Source organism: Hylobates moloch, unplaced genomic scaffold, assembly GCF_009828535.3.
Source record: "Hylobates moloch isolate HMO894 unplaced genomic scaffold, HMol_V3 SCAFFOLD_18, whole genome shotgun sequence".
NCBI classification, from domain to species: Eukaryota; Metazoa; Chordata; class Mammalia; order Primates; family Hylobatidae; genus Hylobates; species Hylobates moloch.
In genome coordinates this window covers 20439779-20456202 of record NW_026652293.1, presented here as the reverse complement: position 1 = coordinate 20456202, position 16424 = coordinate 20439779, and the positions used below count along the sequence as shown (strand labels likewise).

Here is a 16424-nt window from a genome sequence, read left to right as displayed (position 1 = left end):
TAAAACAATTTTGAAGAGAAGAATACGATGATAGGCATTGGTCTACCTGATTTCAAGACTTAGAGTTACAGTAATCAACACAATGTAGTACTGGCAGAGGAACAGATAAATGGAACAATTGACAGAATAGTGAGCCCAGAAATAGACGCACACAAATATGCTCCACTTTTGCAAAGATGCAGAAGGAATTCAGTGGAGGAAGGATAGCCTTTTCCACCACTGGTGCCTGAGTAATTGAATATGCATAGGCAAAAAAAAAAAAATGACCCTTGATCTAAATGTCATACCATATACAAAAATTAACTTAAAATACATCATTGACTTACGTGTAAAACATTAAACTATAAACTTTTAAGAAAATAACACAGGAAAAAAATTTTGGTATCTACACCGAGACAAAGAATTCTTAGACTTGACAACAAAAACACAATTCATAGTGTGAAATACTGATAAACTGTACTTCATCAGGATTAAGACCTTTTGCTCTTTGAAAGACCATTTTGGGAGTACAAGCGGATGGGCTACAGACTGGGAGAGAATATTTGCAGGCAATGTGTTTGATGAAGGATTAGCATCTAAAATACGTAAAGAACTTCAGACTCAAGAGTCAAAAAACAATCAGAAAACGAGCTAAAGGCACGAAAAGATTTTCAACATCATTAGTCATCAGGGAAATGCAGACTAAAACCACAACGAAGTATCACTATACATCTATTAGAATGGTTAAACTAAAAATGGTGGTAACACCAAATGCTAAAAAGGATGCCGAGGAACTAGACCATTCATATATTGCTAGTAGAAATATAAAATGGTACAGTCACTCTGGAAAAGAGTTTGGTAGTTTCTTAAAAAAAAAATAAATATCCATTTACCATGCAACCCAGCAATGACACACATAGGCATTTATCCCAGAGAAATGAAAATTTGCAGTCACAAAAACCTGCACAAAAACGTTTATTGTAGCTTTATTCGCAGTAGCCAAAAAATAGAAAACAATCCAGATGTCCTTCAATAGACGAAGAGGCAAAAAACTGGTATATCCATACCACAGAATACCATCTATGAATAAAAAAAGAACTACTGATACACTTAAAAACTTGAATGAATCTCCAGAGAATTAAACTGAGTGAAAAAGCTAATGCAAAAAGGTTACATACTGTAAAATTCATATATAACATTCTTTAAATGACAAAAATTATAGAATTAGGGATTAAGGAGTGAAGGAAAGGGAAAGGCAGCAGGGAGAGAAGTGGTTGTGCCTAAAAAGAACAATATAAGGGATCTTTGTGGAGAGCAAATTTTGCTGTATCTTGACTACATCAATGCCAGTATCCTGGCTGTGATATTACACTATAGTTTTGCAAGATGTTGCCACTGAAAGATAAAAGATACACATGATGTCTCTGTATTATTTCTTACAACTGAATATATATAATTATCTGAAATTGAATATACAATTACCCCAAAATAAAGAGCTTAATATTAAAAATAAACCCTCAAAAACAAAACTCTACAAAATAACTGTACAATTATCCAACAGTACAAAATACCTAGCTGGGTGCAGTGGCTCATGCCTGTAATCCCAGCACTTTGGGAGGCCAAGGCGGGCAGATCACTTGAGGTCAGGAGTTTGAGACAAGCCTGGACAACATGGTGAAACCCCACCTCTACTGAAAATACAAAAATTAGCCGGGTGTGGTGGCATGTGCCCATAATCCCAGCTACTCGAGATGCTGAGACACGAGAATCGCTTGAACTCGGGGGGCAGAGGTTGCAGTGAGCCGAGATTGTGCCACTGCACTCCAGCCTGGGCGACCCAGTGAGACTCTGTCTCAAAAAAGAAAAAAATGAAACTAAAAAATTATCTAACTTAATGGAAATCCACATGTTTAACTTCTCTAAAGACAAGATGACACACTACTACATGAAATTTAGAGATTTTCTGAAATAGACTTCTTAAATGCATTAACCCAATCAAAAGTAGATGTTTGGCTGGGCACAGTGGCTCACGCCTGTAATCCTACCACTTTGGGAGGTCGAGGCAGGCGGATGGCTTGAGCTCAGGAGTCTGAGACCAGCCTGGGCAACATGGTGAAAACCCGTCTCTACAAAAAATTAAAAAGAAAAAAAAAAGTAGATGTTCAATGCACACTGCTAAAATAACAAAATACAAGTTTAAAAAATACTTAAAAAACAATATTATGCCAATGAGATTAGCTGAGCATTTACTTTTGTATCCTTTTTTCTATGACAGGCCTTACTGCACTGATCCAATCATCTTGATTGCATGCACCTAGAAAGAAATTTTAAAACGGTTAACGCAAATAAAAATAAGAACAATCAACTTTAACATGCAAAAGTTTGGCCCAAAATATTTTTTTACAAATATTTTAATAAATTTAGAGCAGTAAAACTCTTTTTAGTATAATTATGTTGTTTCAATTCCATAAATAAATTTTTATAACAGACATAGAAAAATAAATATTTTTAAATATAGAGGCAGCATGTAAATCTGCATTAGATAAACTATTGGTTCTATGAATGGGGCATGGCAAAAAGTACAAACAAAATGAACCCATGTTAATTTTTTTAAAATCTAAAAGTAAAAAGTTTTATGAATAGCCTATAACATTAGATTCAACTAAAACAAGTTGTGTTGGACTTCAAACCTATTATTAAAAAAAGAAAAAGAAAATTTAATGAAGTCAAAATAAGGAGTTAAAATTATTTTGTGAACCTATTATTTCAGTAATCTTTCAGAGCCACAGATTGTACCCTCAACCTTGACAAGTGTTTATAATGTTTTGCTCAGCATTAGAGATGGGGTAGGATCAGAACAAATCTATGTCTTGGCATAAAGGATGACACATTAATGCACTATTTAAATAGAGAACTTTTAAGAAAAATATTTTCTTGATTGCAAAACAATAAATTATCCAATTCCAAATGAAAATACTTTAATACAGATGATAAGAAATGTTTGCTATCCCTTATGAATGGGTTAAAAATGAGAAGAATAACTATTTACATTCACTAAGGGTAGTTTTTAAATGTTACATGGAAAATAAAATATAAATTATGTAACCTATAGGTTAAAAAATAATTCTACTTGGGAAAAACTCAAAGGCATCAATTGAACTACGGTAGTCAACATGTTCCTCCTATATAGTAATATAACATACTGAAGAGCTTAAGGCCTTCATTATATTATGTTACCTCATAGTCACTTTTACCTTGAAAATTTAAGCAGCACTGTGACTAAAATGAGGGTAAATACCCAACAGATTTTCCCCTGTCAAAAGTGAAATATCAGGAACAGGAACTGCATTACCTAAATCAATCGGTCCTTCTCTTAATCCATCTAATTCATACAGTCTCCCATTAACAGGAACATAACTGACAAAGTGAAAAGCATCTTCTTCTTTTGCTGATGTCTTCGTATCAAATTCAAACATTTGCTGTCTATAGTAAATAAAAAAATAGTGAGACTCAAAGAAGCAAAGAAAGAAACAGTATTTATTTAACATAAAGTCTCTTTACCTGGCGAAACTGTTGTGTACTTGTCGAATAACATCTGAATTGCTCAGTGCCAAGCCTTTCATCTAAAATAATTTTTAAAGTAGCCTATTAATATACAAACTTTCACAAATATGACATTTTAGGAATAAGAAGGTTGTACTCACAGCTGCATCAAAACTTTGTGAAAATTCTTTAAACTCTGATAATGTCTCGCCTAAATGGACATCCTGGTGGGTACAGTTCAGTAACACACTCACTATGGCTTGAGTAGCACAAGCATTATTAATTACCTATAAAATATAAAAGTGAAGATATCAATGTGTTTAAAAAAATAAAAAATGGTTTTTAACTGGTGACAATGGCCCCAAAACATGAAGTTTTCAAATTATATTTTATAAAGTCTCAGCATAAACAGAATAAATATGTTTAATTTCTATCCTAATCTATTTTCAAAAATTTGCTGCAATTCTGGAGTTGAAAATTCTAGGAAACCAAACGAACTCAATGAACTCATAATATTACCAAAAACCAATCCAGTTAGGGTAACAAGACCAATCATCCTGATGGAAAACACAGCTGATTAAGCCAACAGAGCTTGTCCTTCTCTCCTATTCATTTCCTCCTAGACTCATTTCTACCTATTCAAATTCAATTAGTATTTTATTACCGAGCATAAGCTTCAATTCACCTGTGTGATTTTAGAGACCTTCTTAAACAACTCACATTAGTTTCTACCCTCATTTAAATTCCCAAACAGGGTATATAATGTCCACATATTTTTTTTCACTCAATCATGTACAGTCTTTACATTGCTATCATCTAGCTGTAATCATTTAACAAATTATCTGGACCTTACATTCTAGCCAAATGAAAAAACAGTTAGATAGCATTTACTATGTGCCAGTTACTTTTCTAGGCACTCTGCATGTGTTATTTCTTTTAATCCTCTCAACAACTTATGAAGAAGGAGTACTATTATCATCTTCATTTTAAATTTGTAGAAGCTGAGGCACAAAGAGGTTAAGTGCCCAAGGGCACACAGCCAATCTTGTTCTAGAATTTGTGTACACAGCCATCATGCTAGGCTGTCTCTGTACATACATGTGGTCTCTCCAACAAGATTATAAACCGCTTTATGAACAGCAGTTTCTTCCACAATGCCTAAGTACCTATAGTATTGAGATCATGAAGCTGGAAAGAACCTCAGATGATCAGTGTGAACACCAGCAAGGTTAATCATAGAGCTGAATAATTTTTTAAATTACAGCTTAGTCCTACTACAGTATTATGTTACTATATTATAATTAGTCTTTCCAATAATGCTAACTAGCTTATGATTTTACATTTTAGTAAATTATCTATTTTTATCCTGCCTGATTTCAGAAGAAAAAAATTCAATTATTTTCCTTCTTTAATTCTTATAGTTCTCTATTTCTCATGTTGGTAGAGGTTTTTAAGGTCTTATGAATATCTACCAGTTCCTGAACTGTTGACTGAAGTATATTTGAGAAATTCCTCGGTAAGACTGCACTCTCCATTACAGAATAGTCTCGTACTCCTAATTCTCAATAACTATAACATCACCATGCTTCTACAATTCTTCTCTTTAAGCATTTTACATTCAAAACTGTCTTAAAATTGATGAATTAGGAAAAAGTAGTGATAGATCCAGAATCCAATTAACACTGCTGCTGATTTATACGAATATGTATTTTGATCTGAATCACAGTTCTTTAGTAAATTTCGATGAAAATTTTAATGATTAAAGAGGACTTCATAAATGTGGTTGACTAAAATACTGTAACACTTAGTACTCCCTTATCTTAGGTCAAAATTACCTAAGGTGAAATTATCTGAGGATAGCACAGTGGGAGGAGTTAAGTTAGGAGAAGTTAAAATTTATACTTATTAACATATTCTTTCAAAATCAAGACACCTTAAAGATTTAATATATACCCAATGCTAAACTAGGCAGTGAGGCTACGGCAGAAAAGATTATCAAACATTTCTATAATCTAAGGACTTCAAATTTGTAATCCATTATTTTAGGATTTTAAGAAGTAGAAAAAATTCTTGTGGTTACTTTCTTTTTTGATGTCAATAATAATTTACACTGTCCATGATATATTAGAGCTCATTTTGTATGTGTGTGTGAGAAGAAAAGTTACAATGTACATGGGTATGAGAATATTAAGTTTTAAAATGAGTTTAGTGCCACCAAGTGGTTATGCTATACATGGTACAAAATTAACAAAAAACAAAAGAAAATTTAAAAGTGTACAGCCATTCATTCATTCATCCAAATAATACTTACTGAGCACCTACTATGTGCCAGACATTGTAATAAAGGTTGAACAGTGAATAAGAAAGATGTGGTCCTTGTCCTCCTAAGTCTCACATAAAAATAATCTTATATATAGTCAAATAAAGTTCTATTTGAAAGAACTTTAACTCATGTCACAAAAAATCTATTGCAGTATGAATTATTTAGGTAGTTCTCAACTTTAAAACTCTTTAGCTTATCCTAAGTGTCCTACTTTAACTCTGGCTTTTAAGATATTTTAAAATAAAGCAGTAGAGTTCAATAATCGAAATGAGGCTAGAGCAGAGGGTCTCAAGTAGGACTGACCCAGAACCTTAAGAGTTTGGTTTGAATTCCTATGCCAGGGTATATAGTCTTTAGTTTATCAGGGCACTTCTACTCTCTATTTCTTACACACAATCCAATTCACACATTCATGATGACAACCTGATACTGATGGCATTTGATTTTGTAATCCCCAGACTAGAGAATTTCTTTTCAAAGCTTATACAAAAGAAGAGTAGATGTCCAGAGGAATAATATAAAAATAGCTTAAAGTACTGCCTATATAAATCATAGTCAATCAAAAAACAAGCAATGGGGAAAGGATTCCCTATTTAATAAATGGTATTGGGAAAACTGGCTAGCCATATGCAGAAAACTGAAGCTGGACCCCTTCCTTACACCATATACAAAAATTAACTCAAGATGGATTAAAAATTTAAACGTAAGACCTAAAACTATAAAAACTCTAGAAGAAAACCTAGGCAATACCATTCAGGACATAGGCATGGGCAAAGACTTCATGACTAAAACACCAAAAGCAATTGCAACAAAAACCAAAATTGACAAATGGGATCCAATTAAACTGAAGAGCTCTGCACAGCAAAAGAAACTATCGTCAGAGTGAACAGGCCACCTACAGAATGGAAGAAAATTTTTGCAATCTATCCATCTGACAAAGGACTAATATCCAGAATATACAAAGAACTTAAACAAATGTAGAAGAAAAAAACAACCCCATCAGAAAGTGGGCAAAGGATATGAACAGACACTTTTCAAAAGAAGACATTTACGTGGCCAACAAACATATGAAAGAAAGCTCATCATCACTGGTCATTAGCGAAATGCAAATCAAAACCACAATGAGATACCATGTCACGCCAGTTAGAAAGGCAATCATTAAAAAGTCAGGAAACAACAGATACTGGAGAGGATGTGGAGAAACAGGAAAGCTTTTACATTGTTGGTGGGAGTGTAAAATCGTTCAACCATTGTGGAAGACAGTGTGGCGATTCCTCAAGGATCTAGAACCAGAAATACCATTTGACCCAGCAATCCCATTACTGGGTATATACCCAAACGATTTTAAATCATTCCACTATAAAGAAACATGCACATGTATGTTTATTGCAGTACTGTTCACAATAGCAAAGACTTGGAACCAACCCAAATGCCCGTCAATGATAGACTGAAAAAAGGAAATGTGGCACATATACACCATGGAATACTATGTGGCCATAAAAAAGGATGAGTTCAAGTCCTTTGCAAGGACGTGGATGAAACTGGAAACCATCATTCTCAGCAAACTAACAGAGGAACAGAAAACCAAACACCGCATGTTCTCACTTGTAAATGGGAGTTGAACAATGAGAACGCATGGGCACAGGGAGGGGAACATCACACACCAAGGCTTGTCGGGGGGTTGGGGGCAAGGGGAGGGATAGCACTAGGAGAAATACGTAATGGAGACAATGGGTTGATTATTGCAGTAAGCCACCATGGCACGTGTATACCTATGTAACAAACCTGCACATTCTACACATGTATCCCAGAACTTAAAGTATACAAAATATATATATGTTAAAAAAATTATTGTCAATCTTCATTGAGTCATAGCTATAGCAATATAAATACATACAATTTTAAATTTGTTAATAGTCAAGGAAAAAGGTTGAGAATGTAACAGTATCTTTCCCACGAGAAAGTGATACTGAAAAAAAGTGTAAATGTCCTGCTCATGAAGACTCTATAAAGATACACAGAAAAAAGGGATGAACACCAGAAAAATAAAATAGTAAAGGAAAAAATCATTTTATACTGGAGTATCAGAGAAAGTTTATTTACAAATATGAAATTTTAATAGGGGTTTGAAAGTTTGGTAGGAACTAGAGAATAGAGACGGAAACTCACTTTAAAAAGTGAGAACAGTGTGAACAAAAGAACAAATTAAGATGTTTGATGTGCTTCTTGTTCAAAAGACAATAAGCATATTGCTCATTTGTACTAGTGTGGTTATAGTCATAGTGGGGTTATTCTTTACCTTGTTAAGTCACTGGCCTTGAGTAATTAGGAGTTTACCCAAAGAGGAAGACATTTTGAATACAGAAATAAAATAATCAAAACGGTGGTTCAAAAAGATTCAGTTTAAGTCAATTTATAGGAAGGACTGAAGGTGGCTAAAAGGAGAAATAAGATCAGCCAGGTTCCTACCCTAACAAAAGTATGAAATAATAAAGAGTAGTAGGTTAATATAATACATAAAACCACTATCACACAAACATGCAAGTGAGAAATCTAGAAATTAGAAATACAACTAAAAATAAAATAAGATTTAAAAGAATAAAAGAATATTAATAACAACCATATGAAATGATTTTGAAAATTTAAGCTGAAATGAAGAAATCTTTTAAAAAAATACATCTTACCAGAGCCAACTCAAGAAGAAATAAAGAGCCACAATAGTCCCTTAACTACTGAAATGAAGCAGTATTTTAAAATATTCTCACAAAGAAAATACCAGGCCTACATGGATATACAGGTCAATTCTTCAAAAATTTGAAGAAGTATATCACCTTAATTTTACACAAATTCTTCAAGGCACTAAAAATAAGAGAAAATTCCAACTCATTTCATGAAGCCAGGATAACCTTAATACTAAAACGAGTCAAAGCCATTACAGAAGAAGAAAAATTAACACATTTCATTCAAAAATTTAAATGCAAAAACCTAAACAAAATACTACTATATTTAACCCAATAGTGCATAAAAAGAGAATACACCCTGACCAAGTGGGCTTATCCCAGGTTTGGAAGAATGATTTAATATTAGAAAAATCCAAACATAATTAACTGCATTAACCTAGTAAAGGGAAGAAAATACAGAAGATCATCTCAATAGAGGCAGAAAAAGGATTTGAAAAAATTTAATATACTTTGATAATAAACACACTAATTAATAACATAACATTAAAAATAAAAAAGCTAGAGTAAACATCATCCTAAATGGAGAAATGGTAAAAGGCATTCTCTTTTAAGTTGCAAGTGGTTTTATTGGAGGGTGTTAGCCAGGAATTAAGACAAGAAAAATAAATTAGAGTCAAAAGGATTATAAAGGAGGAAATAAAACTACCATTATTTATACCTGATATGGTCATTTTGATAAGAACACACCCACTCAAGAAAAAAAAAATTATTAGTGATAATAGAAAAGTTTAGCAGGATGGCTAAATATAATATTAATAGATGAAAGTGAACTGCCTGTCTTTATGCCAAAGGCAACCACCTAAAAAATAAAACTACCAAAAGAAAACTACTCCAAGTCATACAATAATCAAACTCTCAAAGGTTAAAGACAAAGAGAGGATCCTAAAGGCAGTAAGGGAAAACAAGCAAACAATATATAAAGGTGCTTTAATTCATCTAGCAACGGAGTTCTCAACAGAAACCATGCAGGCCAGGAGGGAGTGGGATGAAATTTTCAAATTCTAAAAGAAGAAAAAAAAAAAGGCCATCCAAGAATACTGTCTCCAGCAAAGCTATCCTTCAAATATGAAGGAGAAGTAAAGTCTTTCCCATACAAAAGCTGAGAGAAGTGGCCACCATGAGACTTGTCTTAAAAGAAATGCTAAGGGCAGTTCTTCAATCTGAACAGAAAAAAACACTAATGCGCAAAACCAAAACATTTTAAGGTCTAAAATCCACTGGTAAAAGTAAATACACAAAGAAACCTAGAATAATATTGTCACTATGGTATGCTGTCTGCTCATAACTCTGGTATAAGGCCCAAAAGACAAATCTACCCCAAACAGTAATACCAATAGCAACCTGTTGAAACAGACAATATAAGAAATACATATACTGACAAAACACAAAGTCAAAATACAGGGGGTAAAAAGTTAAAGTGTAGAGTTTTTTTCTTTGCTTCTATTCTTTTCTTTATAATCTAAGTTGTTATCTCTTTATAATAACATGTCATATGTATATGTTTTGTAAGCTTCATCGTAACCGCAATGCAAAAACCTGTAATAGAGTCACTAAAAATAAAAAACAACAAATTAAAACATACCACCTGAGAAAATTTCCTAACAACAAAGGAAGACTGTAAGAAAGGAAGAGACCAATTACAAAACAACCAGAAAACAAGCAACAAAATGGCAGTAATAAGTCCTCACTTATCAATAATAACACTGAATGTAAATGGGCTCAATTCTTCAATTAAAAGGCATAGAGTCTCTGAGTTCATAAAGATATAAAACCCCATAATATGGTACGTACAAATAACCCACTTCACCTATAAAGATATATAGACCAAAATGGAAAGGGTGGAAGAAGATATTCTGTGCAATTGGAAACCAAAAGAACAGGAGTACTATCCTGATATCAGATAAAATAGACTACAAAGCAAAGACTATAAAAACAGACAGAGAAGGTCACTACATAATGATAAAGGGGTCAATCTAGCAAGAGAATATAACAATTATAAATATGTATACATCTAACACCTGAGTTCCCAAGTGTATAAATATAATGCAAGTGTTTATAGATCTAAAGCAAATACTACTATCTACTCTCTCTGACAGATCATGCAGACAGAAAACCAACAAAGAAACATCAGAATTTAACTACAGACTAAACCAAATAAACCTAACTGACATTTACAGAACATTTCAACCAACTGCTGCAAAACACACATTATTTTCACTATTTTCATCAGCATATGGATATCCAGCATACATCCAGGATAGACCATGTTAGTCCACAAAACAAGTCTCAATAAATCACTGAATAGTATGATTTATAGTAAAAAAAATACCAAGTTTCTTTTCAGACCACAATGGAATAAAACGAGAAATCAATAATAGAAACCTTGGAAACTACACAAACACATTGAGATTAAACAACATGCTACTGAATGATGAACAGGCCAATAAAGAAAATAAGAAAAAATTTTTAAAATGCACTGAAACAAATAAAAATGGAAATACAGCATACCAAAATCTATGAGATATGGCAAAAGCATACTAAGAGGGAAATTCGTAGCGAAAATATCAAAAAAGCAGAAAGACTCCAAATAAACCACCTAATTATATACCCCAAGGAACTAGAAAAGCAGGAACAAACCAAACCCAAAATTATTAGAAGGAAAGAAATAATAAAGATCAGAGCAGAAATCAATGAAATTGAGACTTAAAAAGACAATATTAAGATCAAGGAAATGAAAAATTTTCAGGAAAGGTAAACAAAATTGACAAACCTTTACTCAGGCTAAGAAAAAAGAAAGACGATCCAAATAAATAAAATCAGAAACAAAAAAGGACACATAACATCTGAAATCACAGTAATACAAAGAATCATTAGAAACTATTATGAACAGCTATATACAAAAAAATTGGAAAATCTAAAAATGGACAAATTCCTAGATACATACAACCTACCAAGACCAAACCAGGAAGGGATAAAAAAATCTAAACAATCTAATAACAAGTAATGAGATCAGAGCCATAATTAAAAGTAAAGCAAAGCCCAGGATGTGACAACTTCATTACTAAATTCCACCCAACATTTAAAGAAGAATGAATGCTAATTTTACTCAAACTCTTCAAAAAAATTGAAGAAGAAGGAATGCTTTCCAACTCATTCTACAAAATCAGCATTATTCTGATAACAAAACCAGGCAAGGACACAACAAAAAAACTACAGACCAGTATCACTGATGATAATAGATGCAAAAATCTTCAACCAAATAGTAACAAACCAAATTCAATAGTAACAAACCAAATTAAGTAATACAATATTAAAAAGATCATTTACCTAATGGGTGCAGCACACCAACATGGCACATGTATACATATGTAACAAACCAAACCTGCACGTTGTGCACATGTACCCTAGAACTTAAAGTATTTAAAAAAAAAAAAAAAAAGGTCATTTACCATGATTAAGTAAGAGTCATCCAGGGATGCAAGATGGTTCAATATATGCTAATCAATAAATGTGATACCAAGAAAAAAACTATCTAATTATTTCAACAGATGCTGAAAAAGCATTCGATAAAATTTAACATCCCTTTATGACAAAAACCCTCAATACACTGGGTATAGAAGGTACATACCTCAACACAATAAAAGCCATATAAAACAGACCCACAGCTAATAATACCGAATTAAAAAAAAATGAAAGTCTTAGGCCAGGCACCATGGCTCATGCCTGTAATCCCAGCACTTTGGGAGGCTGAGGCGGGCAGATCACGAGGTTAGGAGATCAAGACCATCCTGGCTAACACAATGAAACCCCATCTTCACTAAAAATACAAAAAATTAGCTGGGCATGGTGGCGGACGCCTGTAGTCCCAGCTACTCGGGAGGCTGAGGCAGGAGAATGGTGTGAACTGGGGAGGCGGAGCTTGCAGTGAGCCGAGATTGCGCCACTGCACTCCAGCCTGGGCAACAGAGTGAGACTTCATCTCAAAAAAAAAAAGAAAATCTTTTCTCTAAGATCAGGAACAAGACAAGGATGATCATTTTTACCATTTTATTCAACTTAATACTGCAAGTCCTGCCTAGAGCAACCAGGCAAGAGAAGGAAATAAAGGGCATCCAAACTGGAAAGGAAGAAGTAAAATTAGCACTGTTCATAGCTGACATAATCTTAGAAAAACCTAAAGACCACCAAAAAACTCTTGGAACTGATAAACGAGTTCAGTAAAGTTGCAGGATATAACCAAGCACAGTAGCTCACACCTGTAATCCCAGCACTTTGGGAGGCTGAGGCAGGAGGAATGCTTGAGCCCAGGAGTTTAAGACCAGCTGGGCAACATAATGAGACCCTGTCTCTACAGAAAATTCTAAAAATTAGCCACATGTACTAGCGCACACTTGTAGTCTTAGCTACTCAGGAGGCTGAGGCAGGAGGATTGCTTGAGCCCAGAAGCGCAAGGTTATAGTGAGCTATGATTGTGCTACTTCACTCCAGACAGAGAAAGACCCTGTCTCAAAAACAAAAAAGTTGAAGAATATAAAATCAGCATACAAAAATCAGCTGCTATTATATATGCCAACAGTGAATCTGAAAAAGAAATTAAGAAAAAATCCTATTTAAAAGAGCTACAAAGAATATAGGCCAGGTGCAGTGGCTCAAGCCTGTAATCCCAGTACTTTGGGAGCCCAAGGCGGGCAGATCACTTGAGGCCAGGAGTTTGCGACCAACCTGGCCAACATGGCAAAATCCTGTCTCTACTAAAAATACAAAAATTAGCCTGGCATGGTGGCACATGCCTGTAATTCCAGCTAGTCAGGAGGCTGAGGCACAAGAATAGCTTGAACCTGGGAGGCGAGGCGAAGTTGAGCCAAGATTGTGCCACTACACTCCAGCCTGGGTGACTGAGACTATGTCTGAAAAAAAAAAAAAAAAGAATCTAAAATACCTAAGAATCCATTTAACCAAAGAAGTACAAGATCTATACAAGGACAAGTATAAAGCACTGATGAAGAGTTCACCAAAAACTGGATATTCCATGCTCATGAACTGGAAGAATTAATATTGTTAAAATGACAATTCTACTGAAAGCAACGGACAGATTCAATGCACTCCCTATCAAAATACCAGCGGCATTCTTCACACCAACAGAAAAAGCAATCCCCAGATTTATACAGAACACAAAAGACTCGAGATGGCCAAAGCAATCCTGAGCAAAAAGAACAAAACTGGAAGAATCACATTATCTGACCTCAAAATAGACTACAAAGCTATAATAACCAAATCAACAGGATTCTAGCATAAACATAGACCAATGGAACAGAATAGAGAATCCAGATATAACTCCATGCATTTACAGATAAATCATTTTCAACAAAGGTGCCAAGAATATACAATAGAGAAAGGGTAGTCTCTCCAATAAATGGTTCTGGGAAAACTGGATAACCATTGCAGAAAAAAGAAACTAGATCCCAGTATCCCACTGTACACAAAAATCAAATCAAAATGGATTAAACACTTAAATATAAGACTTGAAACTATGAAGCTACTATAAGAAAAACATTGGGGAAAATCTCCAGGACATTGGTTGGGGCAAAAATTTTTTAGTAAGACCTCAAAAAGCACAGACAACAAAAGCAAAAATAAATGAATAGGATTACATCAAAGAAGCTTCTGTATAACAAAGGAACCAATCAACAAAGTAAAGAGACAACCCACAGAATGGGAGAAAATATTTGCAAACTACCCATCTTATAAGGGATTAACAACCGGGATATATAAGAAGCTCAAGCAACTCAACAGGAAAAGATAAAAAAAATCAGATTTAAAAATGGACAGAAGATCTGAATAGACATTTCTCAAAAGACATACAAATGGCCAACAAGTACATAAAAAAATACTCAACATCATTAGTCATCAGAGCAATGCAAATCAAAACCACAATGTTATCATCTCACCCAAGTTAAAATGGCTTTTAACAAAAAGGGAATGACAGATAAGTGGTGAGGATGTGGAGAAAGGGGAACCCTCATAAACACTACTGGTAGAAATGTAAATTCGTATAGCTACTATGGAAAACTGTATGGAGGTTATGCAAAACTAAAAAATGAACTACTGTATAATCCAGCAATCCACTATTGGGTATACAGATCCAAAAGAAGGGAAATAAATATATCAAAGAGATATCTGCACTCCTTGTTTTTATTATGGCACTATTAATAATAGCCAAAATATATAATCAACTTAAGTGTCCATCAATGGATGAATGGATAAAGAAAATGTAGTATATACATACAATGTGAGATTATTCAGTCATAAAAAAGAATGAAATCCTGTTATTTGGAGCAATATGGAAATGGAGGTCATTATGTTAAATGAAATAAGCCAAGCACAGAAAGACAAATATCTCACGTTCTCACTCACATGTGAAAGCTAAAACAGCGAATCTTCAGGATAGAAAGTAGACTGATGGTTGCCAGAGGCTGGGAAGGGTGGGGTGGTGAAGTGGGTGAAGGGGATGAAGGGAGTTTGATTAATGGGTGCAAATATACAGTTTAATAGAAGAAAGAAGACCTAGTGTTTGACGAATCAGTAGGGTGCCTATTGTTTACAATAATCTATATTTCAAAATAGCTATAAGAGGATAATTTGAATGTTTCTAGCATAAAGACAAATATTTAAGGTGACTGATATCCCAATTACACTAATTTGATCTTTATAAATTATATGAATGTATTAAATTATCACACATATCCCCAAAATATGTACATCTACTATGTATCAATAATTTTTTTTAAAAAAAGCACAATTAACCCCATTGAAAAATAATATAAACAAGAATTTCACAGAGGAAATACATATGGCCACTAAGCACATGAAGAGCGTTTCAACATGATTAGTGATCAGGGAGACATAAGCCAAGACAAAAATGAAGTAGCATTTTGGAACCAATTAGCTGACAAAAATTTAAAAGCCTAGCAATGCCACGTGTTATATAATATGTGGCTTTGTAACAACTCCTACACATTGCTAGTGGAAGTGCAAATTTAAACAGCTACTTCAGAAAACGTTTGGATATTTCCTCCAAAAGTTGCACATTTACATATTAGATGAAATACTCATTCTACTTCTAGGTATATACCAGGAGAAACTTGCACATGTATAAAAAATGTTTACAGCAACACAATTCACAGTAACTCAAATTGAAAACCCAAAGAACAAACTACAGAAGAGTAAGTAAACTGTAGCATGTTAGTGCAGCTGGTATCATATAGCATGCAAAATAAATGAACTATCATAATAAACTTATGGATGAATCTTAACAATAGAATATTAAGTGAAAAAAGTAGGCTAGGCATAATGGTTCACATCTGTAATCCCAGCACTTTGTGAGGGCAAAGGTGGGAGAATCATTTGAGTCTAGGAGTTAGAGACCAGTCTGAGTAACATAATGAGATTCTGTCTCTACAAAAAATATAAAAAATTAGCAGGGCGTGGTGGTGTGCATCTGTAGTCCCAGCTACTCAAGAGGCTGAGGCAGGAGGTTGAGGCTACAATGAGCCGTGATCATGCCATTGCACTCCAGCCTAGGTGACAGAGCGAGATCCTATCTCCAAAAATAGAAAAAAAAACACTCCCAAAATGTATATAGAGCACGATACTTTTTATCAAGTTAAAATTTTATTTACAAACACCTTTTTCAGGATTACAAAAAATACATAAAAAGAAAATGATAAACAGAATGCAACATAAGGGTTACACTGGATGGAGAAAGGGAAAACGAGAAGTACATTGAATGATGGGTGGGACAGAAGGAAATAACATAGACAAAGTTTATTTCAGCAGTA

The 16424-nt window shown here is 34.0% G+C and overlaps 1 protein-coding gene across 20 annotated transcripts in view; it reads right to left on the bottom strand.

Annotated features, from left to right (window-relative positions):
* The window catches only part of UCHL5 (ubiquitin C-terminal hydrolase L5), a 50494-nt gene that overhangs the window by 13855 nt on the left and 20215 nt on the right, over window positions 1–16424 (bottom strand). For 10 of the 20 annotated variants that reach the window (XM_032137616.2, XM_032137612.2, XM_058430393.1 and 7 more), the window contains 5 exons: window positions 3684–3809; window positions 3541–3602; window positions 3332–3462; window positions 2230–2293; window positions 2025–2105 (listed from right to left, as the gene is read on the bottom strand). In XM_032137616.2, coding sequence (XP_031993507.2) covers window positions 2025–2105; window positions 2230–2293; window positions 3332–3462; window positions 3541–3602; window positions 3684–3809 — 464 coding nt within the window. The remainder of the gene's footprint in view (window positions 1–2024; window positions 2106–2229; window positions 2294–3331; window positions 3463–3540; window positions 3603–3683; window positions 3810–16424) is intronic. The other 10 variants (XM_032137617.2, XM_032137614.2, XM_032137615.2 and 7 more) reach the window with 1 other exon arrangement.